Source organism: Thamnophis elegans, chromosome 7 (assembly GCF_009769535.1).
Source record: "Thamnophis elegans isolate rThaEle1 chromosome 7, rThaEle1.pri, whole genome shotgun sequence".
In the NCBI taxonomy this organism is placed as follows: domain Eukaryota; kingdom Metazoa; phylum Chordata; class Lepidosauria; order Squamata; family Colubridae; genus Thamnophis; species Thamnophis elegans.
The window spans coordinates 54,261,852-54,276,215 of NC_045547.1; the positions used below are offsets into that span (position 1 = coordinate 54,261,852).

Here is a 14,364-nt window from a genome sequence, read left to right on the forward strand (position 1 = left end):
GTACTGTCTGTTTTCCCCATGCCACGAGGGCAGCAGGAAGACTAGGATAGGGGTCTCTTCTCAGCTCCAGCCTGGGAGAGAAGCAGCAGAGAAAGGTAAACCAGCATTTTATATTTTATTTGCTTTATTTGCTTTTGGCCTGAGCGGGGCGGGGAAGACACCTTGCCAGAGGCTGCTGGAGAACTCTTTCCAAAGAGAGGGTTTGGGAACTGGATGGACGAGATTGGAGCAGGCAGGCGGGGAGCGCACTTGCTCCCCTTTCCCATGGCCCGCCTTTCCCCACGGAGCCTGTGGACGCGGCTGCTGGCTGTGCAGGTGGCCTGGAGGGAAGCCCTGAACCTCCTGGCGTGGACCTGGCGTTGGAGATCCGCGTTTCTAAAGCGTAGCATTATTTCACTCCTCTCCCGTTTTCGGGGGGGGGAGCTACGAGAAGCAGGTAGTGGCCACTTGGGGAATATTTGTGTCCCCAGGAGATCTGCTCTTCCCCACCCCTTACCTCTGAAGGGGAGGCCAGGCATGGGTGAGAGTGCTAATGAGAGAGAGACACAGAGAGAGACACACACACAGAGTGAGTGATTAAGTGAGTGAGTAAGTGAGTGAGTGAGTGAGTGAACCTGACTAATAATTGGAGGGGAACCCACCTGGGAATCTCACTACTGTATATTTAATAGGAAAATATTAAAAATTGTCCAAAAGCAACAATGACAATTTCCATACTACTGCTAAGAAAATTACGACACATCAATAAAATTATAGGAGCTGAGTTTAACTCAAGAGAAACTTTTCTAAAGGTAGACAGTTATATAACAATTCCACAATTCTGAAAGAAGAAGCTTGTTCTATATGAAATTTAATGCTACAGCAGAATGAACACTGGAGATAAGTGCAGGTAGTCCTCAATGCACAACCACAATTGAGCCCAAAATTTATGTTGTTAAGTAAGAAATTTATTGAGTTTTGCCCCATTTTACAATTTTTCTTGCCACATTTGTTAAGTGAAAAAAAAAATTTTAATCAACCCCCCCCCCTCCCGGGTCAATGGTGTCCCTCTTTACCAATGTTAAAATCTGGTCACCTTAGGGATAATGGAAATAAACTTCCAGATGGAATGACTTTTTCTGCTTGCCAGGGGCAGTAACACACAAAATATGCTTCTCATTTATCTTCATTGAATTAATTAGAAATGTTTCAACAATACTGAGTATTTTAATGGTGTTATTTTGTTCACGATTCACATTTATTTCTTGCATCTTTGCAAAAAGATAATGCTTATTACACTTCAGTTCCTTTTTAGTATATTGTATCTCAGTGTATAGAATATAAATATTTTTGATGTGTCCACAAACAACAGCCATTTCTGTGTACTGATACCATGGTTTATGTTGTTTTCTATTTATTGAGCAGATATTGATGAATGTTCAGATGGCTTTGTTCAGTGTGACAGCCGTGCCACCTGCATTAACCTACCTGGATGGTACCACTGTGAGTGCAGGGATGGTTACCACGATAATGGCATGTTTTCATCTAGTGGAGAATCATGTGAAGGTATGAATGGCATCATACTTCATTTGGTATTCCTATGAAATTGTGTTTGAGTGATACTAATTGTCTTGATTTAGGCTAAGAATTCATTGTGTTGAGCCCAGAGATCTCATAAAGGGCAAACAAATATTATCTTTATTGTAACTTATATCCCCACAAAACTAGGGTTATCTGGAACTGAGCATTATCTGACCCATTGTAATTTACTTCAGAAAAAATAAATGCCATATCAATGCACATAAAATACTTTGCCATGGGATTCATCCTTCACCTCTTTCCATGTACCCCTGAAAGAGCTTTCTATTTCTTTGTTCTTTCTGAAACACCTGCTCTCCCTAAACTATTTTGGGAAAACTAAGAGCCTTCTTGAAATGTGGGATGGCATGGAAAGAATAAATGACCTCAATTCAATCTTAATCTTAAACTAAGTAGAAAATTCATATAAGGAATTTTTCGGGAGGTTTTGTGGGAGAAATATCACATTATTTAAGAACATTTCCTAATGCAGAGTTCCCCAAGCTTCTCGCCTTTGTGGACTAGAAGGTGGGGAGTGGCAGAGGAGATGGTTCCATACAAGTAGTGGCAAAGAGTCCATGCATGTGCAGCTTCATTTGCAGAAGTGTTGGGCTTGCACAAATGAAAATGTGCATACGCATGTGATTGCTCGCCACTTCCATGGGCTGGTTCTGAATGACTCAAGGCCTAGTAGTGGCCCATGACCTGGGGGTTGGGGACCCCTTTCCTAATGCCTTTGAAAATACAAATAGATATAGAGTAAAACAGTGAGAATCATAAATTTTGTGACATATTTATTCATAACACAAACCAAGGCAAAGTAAAGCTTGGTTAAGCTACTTTGTGCACATTACAGTTATTCCTTTGATATTATGGATGTTGAACAAAATGGAATAACCAGAATGCCTTCATCAGATAAATAACTGGAAATGCCACTTGATGCCCACATGCACATTCGTATTCCATGAAATTGGGTAGACTTTTGGCAGTTGTTTGGGAAAATGGATGAGAAGGAAGATATTGTAAAAACTGCAAGTGGCCTCATTTTGAAAAAACAGCCAATGTTTTAAAGATACATTTTGCTCTTTTCTATTTTATAATTGCCCCACAGCTTTATAAGTAGCATTGCGGCAGATCATGATACTTTCTTACAATGCCTCATTTGAATGTTGGGATATTATTCTAAAAGTGTGCTGAGCAAAAACAAAAAGAGATTGGAGTTTCCTCTGGTCTGTGCCATCTCCAACTTTCCCAGAATATCTTTATGGCTTTGTAATACTTGCATAAAATCTCTATAAATCTAGTACCTCGTATACAATTAGTGAATTAACTGGGCAAAATGGCTTTGTATGCACTCGCTTACAAGTTCTGTTTAGATGATACAGAATTACTCTGTATTTATTAGGAGATTACTATATTAGAGCAATGGAAGGATCATACAATCTTCCACTTTCAACATGCCTACCAGCTTGACTACATGATTAACTGTATGGGTTTGCTCAGGAAATGAGGATAAGGGATACAGGTAGCCCTCGATTTACGAACATTTATTTAACAACCAAAGAAAGTTACAACAGCACTGAAAAAATGACTGGCCTCTACACTTATGACTGTCACAGCATTACCATGAACACGTGATCAAATTAGGGCACTTAACAACTGGCATATATTTTTGACATTTGAAGCATCTGGGTTCATCTGCAAGCTTCCCAACCAGCTTCTGACAAATGAAGTCAATAACCACATGATTCACTTAATAACTGCAGTGATCATTTAACAACTGGGGCAAAAAGGTCATATAATTAGATGTGATTCACTTAACAATTACCTTATTGAGCCACAGAAATTTGGGCCCCAATTGTGGTAATAATTTGAGAACAACCTGCATATGATCAGGCAATTTCTGTATAATCATAATTTTATAGGCAGACTTTATTATTGAATACTAGATTTTCAGGAAAGGAGAAGAAATGTTTATTGTTATCTAAATAAAACAATTCCATTTTATGTTTTTGTTTTTGCTTTACATATTTAATATACTGTACATTTAAAGAAACCTCTTATTACCCTATAAAACATTTACCACCAGTAAAATAATAATATGCTGCTTTTAAATTTTGTAGAAATGCTACAGTTAGGAAAAAAAACCTGTACAGAAGTATTGTAAACTTAGCTGTACAAAGATTAGGCATTTGATAAATGGCAATTATATAGTGGGCCTGTACTTCTAAGATATTGTGCTGAAATGAAACTTCAAGGTACATTTATGTAGAAGCTTTGTGTTATGTTTCTCAGAAAAGATAATACACCACATTCTATTATGAACTATTTAAATCAAGAAGAGGCAAGAAAACCTCTTTAATTTTGGTAGGATTAATATTTAAATTTTCATTCAATCTTTACTTATTAAGTGTCTAAAATCTAAGCATAATTAATCTTACAGGAATAAAGTAATTTCTCTTTCCTTGGAAAGAAAAAGCTGTTTGAATGTATTGTTGCAGAAGATCAATTCATAAGGAGATAAGTCTTCCTAAGAAATTAGACAGCCCTATGATGCCTGTTGGTATTCCAAATTTAGATTGCTGGCATCACAGGATGGAGTCTAGGGATGTAAGGAGACCCATGAAAGCATTCATATTTTTTCAAATAAAATGTATTCCCAAGTACTTGACAATATTAAAATTAGGATACAAAATACTTTCCCATCTATAATTTAGAGTAAAAAACACAATATAATGCAAGCATAATAAAGAAAAAATAATACTGTTACAGGAACACTGGGAAATTATTTTGCACTTACACATCTCTAATATATAAATTTGAAATAACTAAATCAATGTGGTTAGTAATGCTGCATACCAGTCTTCTGAACAGTATAATTCTTACATGTGCACTTGTTGCTCGAATCTAATTCCTAGTGAGTTGACATAGGGTACTAGCCATTTGGAGAAAATATGCATTTGTGTTTTATGAATAAATGTCAGTGTGTAGGTATTTGTCTTCACTAATTTTTCAGCTGATTATAAGGCAAAAATGATATCTAAATTAGTTCTATATGTATTATTTTTAACAGAGCATTTTTTCAAGTATACGTAGCAATGTTCTGAAGATGCTTTATACACACACACACACACACACACATATTGCTTCTAATTAAAGTAGGATAATATTTTTGAAGTATATAATATATTCAAAATGGTAAATTAGACATACTTTTGATACTTTCTAATGAATAAATATGAACATTGATTTTACTCATACATAGCAGTTTTTGTTCAGCTTTGAAACACTTAACCTGATATTGCATTGTATAGATTTTGTATCTTTGACTTGCCTTCTGCTGCACAGTACTAAACAAATACAGAATCTCCTAGCACACAATTTTTATTCTGATAAAATGAAACATACTGTATTCATGTATATATTCATGTATTTTAATTGCTCTTATAATGAACTATAAAATAGTTTTTTGCTGTAAATTAGTATGGAATTCTGCCAGTTGCAGATAGTGATTGATGCCTCCGCCTCTTTCTACAGATATTGATGAATGTGGAACTGGGAGGCACAGCTGTGCCAATGACACAATTTGTTTTAATTCGGATGGAGGCTATGACTGTCGATGCCCTCATGGAAAGAACTGCACAGGAGACTGTATCCATGAAGGGAAGATCAAACACAACGGACAAATCTGGGTGTTGGAAAATGATAGATGCTCTGTTTGCTCTTGCCAAGTGAGTTGGGAGATCCTCTGGGAATGTGAGAAAGTAAGAAATGAGAAAGAACTGAAAACAGATGTTTTGGGGGGGAGTGGGTTGACGTGCTACATGACAGATATTCACTGATTAACATGAACAGAATTATAATTTATAGCATAACTAGGACATTATTCTGAAGAAGAAGAATGGTCTACCTAACTCAATGCTTTATCTGATTACCTGGGGATAATCGCTGTATTTTTTTTTCAATTGTAAATAATATTGTTGTTAGATCATCCTTATTATAAATTACATATGATTTTAAAAGTCTTTAACTTTAATGCTTAGTACTGCAAACTACTGCACTACTTCGTAAGTGACATTTTACTATCGCTTACAATGGTAGGCTGGCTATGTAATGTGCCGACGGATGGTCTGTGACTGTGAAAATCCCACTGTTGATTTATTTTGCTGCCCCGAATGTGATCCAGGACTGAGTAGTCAATGTTTACATCAAAGTGGAGAGATTGTATACAATAGTGGGGATACATGGGTTCAAAGCTGTCAACAGTGCCGATGTTTGGTAAGTCTTCACACTATTTTATTTATTTATTCATTTATTTATTTTTTGTTCTCAAATGAACTCTGGCACAATTAAAGTGATATTACTTATTATTTATATATAACTTAGCTGTTGTTTATTAATTTACATTAGTTTTAGTTGCATTTTTATATAGTTGACTTTTATATTTCTCAAACAATCTTGATTAAAATTTCAGATAAGTGACTAGTACACACCATAGTAGCAGATAGACATCATAAATCTTGGCATCAAAGCAGTGCATTGGTATTAATCATGATTGAAAGAAAAAACAATATAGGTAAAATATACTGCAAATATTTGACTTAAAGTTCATTTACAGCACACAGAGAAAAGTTATCTAAGACAATGGACAATTCAGATCAAGTTAGTGTAATTGAGGCCTATGATTTTAATAAGTAAAACAGTAAAACATTAATAATTCAGTGTTTAATTATGGAACTTTATATGATTTAAGCAATAGTTCCTGAAATGGACCTTTAATTGTTTAATGTTGATTTTTCAGTTTCAGCACTTGCAAACGCATAAATATCACAAATTAACAATGGATAGGATATGCTAGAATACTAAACAATTTCTTTTTAGTCAGAAATAATTTCTATGGGTATCAGTAGGACTGTTACTGATGGAAAATCAGTAACCGAATAATATCAAATAGTAGATTTGAACATAGATTCTAAATCTAAACATAGATTTCCAGTTTATTGCATGAAGCCTGATATAAGCCCGATTCTAAGCTCAATATAAAGATTATGAAGTCCTGATCTAATTCAAATATACAATATTATCTGTAGAAGTAAATTGTCTAAAAACAAGTGCCTTTTGGCACAATATGAAAAAGTTGTATATATACTCCATATTTTTCCTGGAAGTCTCATTAATAACTTAAGTGATGGTTCTTAGCATATAGCCCATGATAGCAATCAGATGACTTTCAACATTTCATGGATTAGCAAACAATAACAATAGGGTATATACAATACATACATACATACATACATACATACATACATACATACATACACATACACAAACACACACACACACACACACACACACACACACACATTATTACAACATACATCATAACTTTTGATCTGCTTTTTTAACAGCAGGGAGAGGTTGACTGCTGGCCTTTGTCTTGTCCTGAGATGGACTGTGAATTCAGCATACTTCCTGAGAATGAGTGTTGCCCACATTGTGCCAGCGATCCTTGTCAAGCAGACACCATTAAAAATGATATCACCAAGACTTGTCTGGATGAAACTAATATAGTCCGATTCACTGGCTCATCCTGGATCAAGCTTGGCACAGAATGCACTCTCTGCCAATGCAAGGTATAGAAAAGTAGAACTTTTTTTAGCTGGTTTTATAAAATGTAGTAACATTTGCATCTTTGCTCTAGGTTTCTACGGCTGAAATAGATGGCATTCCAGTTTAATTAAAATCAGAATAATGTTTACATGCACCACTCTTATTTATGCCAGGCACTACATGACTTTGCAAGTGAAAATAGCAAATATATATGTTTTATTGAAATATATTGATTCCGTTAAGATAAATTACTCAACAATATCAAATTATTTTCCAGGATATGTAAGTTATAATTTAACCTTCCCTTTTTGAGGGTAGGACAAGAAGCAATGGGTGGAAACTAATCAAGGAGAGAAGCAACTTTGAACTAAGGACAAATATCCTGACAGTTAGAACAATTAATCAGTGGAACAACTTGCCTCCAGAAGTTGGTGAATGCTCCAACACTGGAAATTTTTAAGAAGAGGCTCGATAACAATTTGTCTGAAGTGGTGTGTAGGGTTTCCTGCCTAAGCAGGGTGTTGGACTAGGACACCTCCCAGTCCCTTCCAACTCTGTTCTGTTCTGTTCTGTTCCGTTCCGTTCCCCTCTTGCTCAATTTTCTATGGAAACAGACAACTTGTTGGAGAAAATCATGATGTTTTGATTATGACAATCTTTTTATATTTCAGAAAATCAGAAAGGGAAATACTATAATTGTTTCCTTCAGAAAATAGAATATGTGATAATTTGGATCTGGTATTCCAGAAGAAATGTTAACATAGAAGAAGTGAAGAACTTGCAGGATTCTAGTAGTTTTTAAAAATGCATAAACTAAGAGGAAACTGGAATAAAATTGTTTTCACTTATAGATAAACACATGAGATAAAATATAATTTGTATAATTCTCTCTGAACTAAAATGAGTGCTGATTCTTGAAACTCAAAGCTTAGATTTTATTATGTCCAAAGACTAGCATGGAACAATACAATAATTTTAAAAAATCACATGACAACGAAGGGAAAATATACAAAAGCTTTGAGGTATAATTAAAACTGCCACGATAGGTCCTAATAAGTAGTCAAAACTCTAAAATGTATAATGGGCAAGCTAGTCCTGGATAAACATAAAAAAGATGAAATAAAGATAAAACTAGAACCATTATAAAATTACTGTATTGTGTAGACAATATACTAGTCAATTCTAGGCAACAAAAGAATTGTTAGAAAACAAAAATATCTGTTTTGAATGTCAAGATTTTCCTTTTTGCTTCCTAATATAATTGATGTAATGTTTTGGGGTATGATATCAGGGAAATGAGTATTATAAAAAAAACCTTGCATCTGAATCAAAGAATCATATGATTCATCTGTAACTAAATGAACACTACAGATTTTTGTTCAATCTAATTTATTTTCATTTGTCCAATTTTTCTTCTACTCCTCATAGAATTCCTTTCTATGAACAAAACTATCACTGTTCAAGGCAGTCCTATTTACAGTATATATAAATCATAATGCTTGTCATTTTGAAATGGTGATTCTCCCCCCCCCCCAATGAAATATTTTAAAGAACCAACTTTTAGGAATTGTTCGCATCAGAAAGAAGGGTCAGTTATTCTCTCTCTGTTTTTGGAGAGAAATCAATTTTCCATTATTTCTTAAAATTTGTAAAAAAAATTAACAAATCATACCTAGAAGAGTTACACCAAACCTGAAAGCATTTTTAAGTTCTTAAAATATGAAAAAGAATTCTTGCTCCTGCTGTGTACCATAGAGATTATTGCATCATAGTCCAACCCTAATATGGATTACTTTTTTCTTTGTGCTCAAGAAAATCAAAAGCTAATTAGACGTCTATTTCAGTCAATCAGAATAGAGCTGGAAGGGACTTTGGAGGTCATCTAGTCTAGCTGCCTGCTCAAGCAGGAAAACCTGTACCATTTCAGACAATTGACTGTTCAGTCTCTTCTTAAAAATCTCCAGTAATGAAGCCCTGACAACTTCTGAAGGCAACTTCTATTCCACTGGTTAATTGTCCTCACTGTTAGGAAGTTTATTCTTAATTCTAGGTTGCTTCCCTCCTTTCCAATCAATTCGTTTCTTGTTCTGCTCTCTGGTGTTTTGGAAAATAAATTCACTCCCTCTTTGTGGCAGCCTCTCAAATACTGTACTGGAATACTGCTATCATATTCCCCCTAATTCTTCTTTTCTCTAGACTAGTCAAACCCAAATCCTGCAACCTTTCTTCATATGTTTTAGTCTCATCTTATTTGCTCTTCTTTGTACTTTTTCCAAAATGGCAACATCTTCTTTGTAATATGGTGACCAAAACTGAGTGCAGTATTCCAGGGGCTTTATAAAGCGGTACTAATACTTCACGTGATTTTAATTATGTGTCTCTGTTTATACAACCAAGGATTATATTAGCTTTTTTGGCTGCAGCAGCACACTGCTGAGTCAAGTTTAAGTGATTGTCCACTAGGACTCCAAGATCCCTCTTACAGTTAGCACTTTGCCCTGGATCTGCTGGAAAGAAACACCCAAATTCATTATCCTCAGGATTGTGGCACAATTATTTTACTTTATAAACAAAAGACAAATGTTTAGTGTATAAATGGTTCTTCTAGCACAGGGTGTGTCAAACTCAATTTCATTGAGGGCCGCAACAGGGTTGTGTTTGACATCAGGTGGCTGGGGTGGCCATGGCCAGGGTGAGAGTGACCAGCTTGACATCACTCATGTCGGGGGCGCATGTGGTGGCCCGAGCACTCTCCCAGTGAAAATGAGCTCCCAAGCTCCGTTTTCAGCTGCAACAGCCTCCTGCAACCCTTTGCCAGTGAAAACCAATTTCGTTGTATTTATTTTGTACAATGACAATAAAGGCTATATATACATTTAAAATGGAGTGGCCCTCCCAAGTTCCGTTTTCCCTGGCAGAGGCACTGCAGGCCGGTCCTTCGCTATTTCCAGGGTGGCCCCGCAGGGAGATCTAACAACCCCACAGGGCTGAATCCAGCCCCCAGGCCTTGAGTTTGACACCCCTGTTCTAGCAGAATATCACACACAGAGACACACATATTCGTGCTTTATTTCATAACAAAGTGCATTTAAAATTATGTATTTTTAGTGTCATGCATTAAATAACTCCAACATTCTAATTAAAATGAGCCTCATTACTTGCTATATGATTATAATGTGATACTATAAAATAGAATATTAATGTTATAAATATTCTTGGACTGCATAGAAAGGTAATGGAATAAGATTTCCACTTGCAATAAAATAATTGTATTCAAAATTATAAAATTACTTTTATATATGAATAATTATATGAATATAATCATGACATAAGATGTTGTGTCAATTTCTTAGTCCTTAAGTGCAGCTTTAAATATATTTAAGTTTTAAAGTGTATTTAAAGTGGTCAAGTTTTCTTCATTCTTGTAGCAAACAATGATAAGATGAAGAATGCACATTTGATAATATCATGTAACAGGAAAACTAAATAAATGCTTTTTTTGCTGTAGAATAATAATACACAGTTCTAGAATAATATCTAGTCCTTTCCCAGCATCTCAGTGTCCTTGAAAGCTGGCACGAACTGGTTTGAAGCATCCCTGGTCTTCCTCAACTGTCATTTCCCCCCTCCCTATTCTCCCTATTTCTCATCACATTCTAACACAGGTTTACTGCCCATTTGTTCATTCCCCCCATGCCCTCTCTCTCCTAGCCTTTGATGGCAGGATGTCAGCAATGCACCAAGCTGAAGATGGCAGTCCTAACAATAAGACAGACTGGAAAAGAGAGAGCAAAATTATGTCTGTTATATAATTTAGCCTTCTGTTATTTTTAGAAAATGATCAAATTTGAATGAAAGCACAGAGTGGAATTCAATTCACAGTAAGTCATTTGTGAGGCACATTTATATCCAACCTTTTTTTTATCATGAAATTCAAAAAGGGGGGCAATGTTAAATTCCCCAGTGGTTTCCAAGAATCAATGTGCATAAAAGCTGGAATGCATAGTTTAGTTTATAACTGTTAAAACAAATAGGTGGAATTCTAGGCATGAATATTCATCTTTTCTTATTCAGCTAAACCAAGCAATGACAGTTAGGAAACATTATTCTTTATTTTGGTTAATCCAACAACATTTAAGAAAAATATTATCAGTTTAATAGGAATATAATCTGAGGCACATAAATAGATTCTGAAAAGGTTACCTGTTGTATGTTAAAATGTTATGCAAGAAAAAAAGAAATTATTTTAATTCTGAAATCTGATTACACTTTTAACTGCCAACCTTGCAATACTTAATAACAATAGCTGATGAGGCAATTAGCTATAACTATTGTAGTATGATCAAGAGAAAAGACAATCTTCAATTTAACTTGTAGAAAATACAGCATACCATATGCACTAGCATCTGTAAAATAATCTCTTTGATCAACAACTATTTGTTTAGTACAGCTGAATAGGGCACATTCTGCTTCCATCACACATAAAGTATCGACAAGAATTCTTTCCCATTCACTCTTTAGTTGTAGCTGATAGTTATATCAAACTACTTCCAGTGTTGCAGAAATGAGGCCAGACCAGCTCTTTGTCGAAGGGAAAGGTTCAGCAGTGATAGCTCAAGCAGAATCTGAACCCCGAAGGGCAGTTGGTTACAGGTTTTTATACTTTATTAGCCAGGATATTGATCATTCTCCTAAGTACACATTCTTCCCGTGTCATGTATGCCTTGTACACATTAACCCTAGTGACAGGATATCTTGATTGCCTCATGAGGATGTAAACTTACCAATTTCCTGCCTAGACCTAGTCAGGTAGATAAAGTATTCAATCCCCTGTGGAATGGATAAGGCTCAGGGCATTCTTGTCCGGCTTAACTTTACATTTTATGTTAACCTTTTACTTTACCAGGATATTTGATTATGTATGAAAATAAAAGAGAGGTAGTTGACATGCTCTGTTTCAAAAGGACTATTAATATACAGATTAGGAGTATACTTGTACTGTACATAGATATCAAATAATTAAATATTAAAAAAGGATTCAAATATTCATTTTAAATGTTGTCAGTCATTAAAGGATGGCAAATAAAAATTGCTGGATTAATCTAACTAGAACATTAAACAGAAATCTATGCAGGACAGTTGAACAAGTGCTAATGAATGGTTTTGTCCCCCTCCATTTCATTGTTGACTTAATTAATGCTTAATTTTAAAAAATTGCTGAAAAATAAATCACTTTTTCATCTTTTTTCTAGAATGGGCATATTTGCTGCTCTGTAGATCCACAGTGTCTGCAAGAATTGTGAAAACAGTATCATAATCCTGGACAATTTAAGTATATTTCTCCATAAGGATTTACACACCAAAAATTAATAAGCCAAACCTGGAACAAGATTAATTTGATTCAATTACAGTGAAGAAATATTATGAATTGAATGAGATGTCTAGTTCCTCAGTCTGAATGAAATGTGTATGACTAGGAACAAGTTCAGATATATAAACCTATGTTTTGATGTGAAGTTCAAGTTCAAGTTCTGGTTCATGTTTGTGTTTGACATGTAAGATACCGGACTACTGAAAAAAATGACATGCAGATAAAAATGTCAAAAGCTTCAAGAAGGGAAATGCTTACTAAAGTTTTGAATCTGCACCTCATCTATGGCCAAACTATATATTTTAATATAACTCCACTTGTCTATATCAATTTGTTTGATTAGTAACTCCAAGAATCCCAAAAGTTATATATCTTTTGGAAACACAGATTTTTTTTGCAATGTATCTACAGCTGTGAAAAAATCCTTTAATTGTAAAAAATAATGCATGATTGCATAATGTTTTATGAAAAAAATCATATGTATTTCCTCATTTGATTGCACTTACTCCTTGATTGACTTTGTCCAATATATACTCTTTGTGCAAAATTTAAATAAATATTTCTCTTACCTTATTTTTTTTGAAAATTTGTCAAATTTACAGAATGCATTCATTAATGAAGTCCATCATGTAATTATATTCACAATAGGGGGAAGGTGAGGAAGCACATTTTGTCCTTTCCTCCATAACATTTCCATCATTCTCATCTCACTATCTTCAATGTGATAGCATTCCAATATGAAGCCTGTCTATTTCAGTAAACTTTCTGGGCTGTAAAAGATTCTAAATTGAATGACAAGACTACCCGTAGCATATAGGTAGTTGTTGACTTACAACTGTTTACTGAACAATGGTTCAAAATTACAGTGGTCTCAGAATTGGTGAGTTATGACCCATTCTCAAAGTTACAATCATCACACCACCTCTATAGTCACATGACCACAATTTGGTGCTTGGCAACTGGTTCACATTTCTGATAGTTGCAGTGATTTATGGTCATGATCATTTGATTGCGATTTCAACCTTCCCAGCCAGCTTCCAATAAGCAAAGTCAATTGGGGAAGCCAGATTTGCTTAATGACTGCATGATTCATGTAACAACTAGGTGTAATGCAATAAGGGAATTATGGTACCTTGGGAACCAAAAGAAAAAAACCACAGAGTAGATAACCATCAGGCAAAAAACTATTTCAGTGCACAGAAGCAAAGATGCTGCATAAATGTCTAGTAAGGGAGTCTCCTTACTTTTCTGGAAAGTAGAAGTACAGGAGGCGAAAATGCTTTCAGACTTGCAATATTCTGTTACTGTAAACTTACAATAAAAGTAGCAGAAACTAAGGATATTGTGCTTCTTGTCTGGACTATTTCAAAGGTGCGACACATGTAACATTCCATTATGAATTATGAAAAAGAAAGTTTTTCAGAAGGAATGTGCATATTAATACACTGTTGTACATGTGCTTTTCAAATGCTTGTCTATAAACAACAGCTGCTACAGGCATTTTTTCTGTTTTATCCACAAATTCTTCAAGCAACAGAATTTTTCAGTGTGAACATTTCAATACATCATTTTCCTGCCTGCTAATAACTTTCAGTGGATCATAGTTTGCATTTAGATACAGAACACCAATGATAGTTAACTATAACAGCAGTCATGTGCTGATGATGCACAAAAGTCCTATTGATAAAATGCAATATTGCAGAAGGATTAGATTTTAATTTATTATTAGTGTGTGAGAGCAATTTGCAGTGAAAAAGCTGAAAATTTGCTTCAGGAAGGAAAGTCCAGATGAATCTTATTAGGTGCTATGGAATTTATGCATGGAA

General features: G+C 35.0%; 1 protein-coding gene across 3 annotated transcripts in view; it reads left to right on the forward strand.

The window, feature by feature from the left end:
- The window catches only part of NELL2 (neural EGFL like 2), a 144,572-nt gene extending 131,839 nt beyond the window's left edge, over positions 1-12,733 (forward strand). For all 3 annotated transcript variants that reach the window (XM_032221597.1, XM_032221595.1, XM_032221598.1), the window contains 5 exons: positions 1,405-1,545; positions 5,095-5,288; positions 5,659-5,835; positions 6,966-7,190; positions 12,420-12,733. In XM_032221597.1, coding sequence (XP_032077488.1) covers positions 1,405-1,545; positions 5,095-5,288; positions 5,659-5,835; positions 6,966-7,190; positions 12,420-12,470 — 788 coding nt within the window. In that variant the 3' untranslated portion in view covers positions 12,471-12,733. The remainder of the gene's footprint in view (positions 1-1,404; positions 1,546-5,094; positions 5,289-5,658; positions 5,836-6,965; positions 7,191-12,419) is intronic.
- The last annotated feature ends 1,631 nt before the right edge of the window (positions 12,734-14,364 follow it).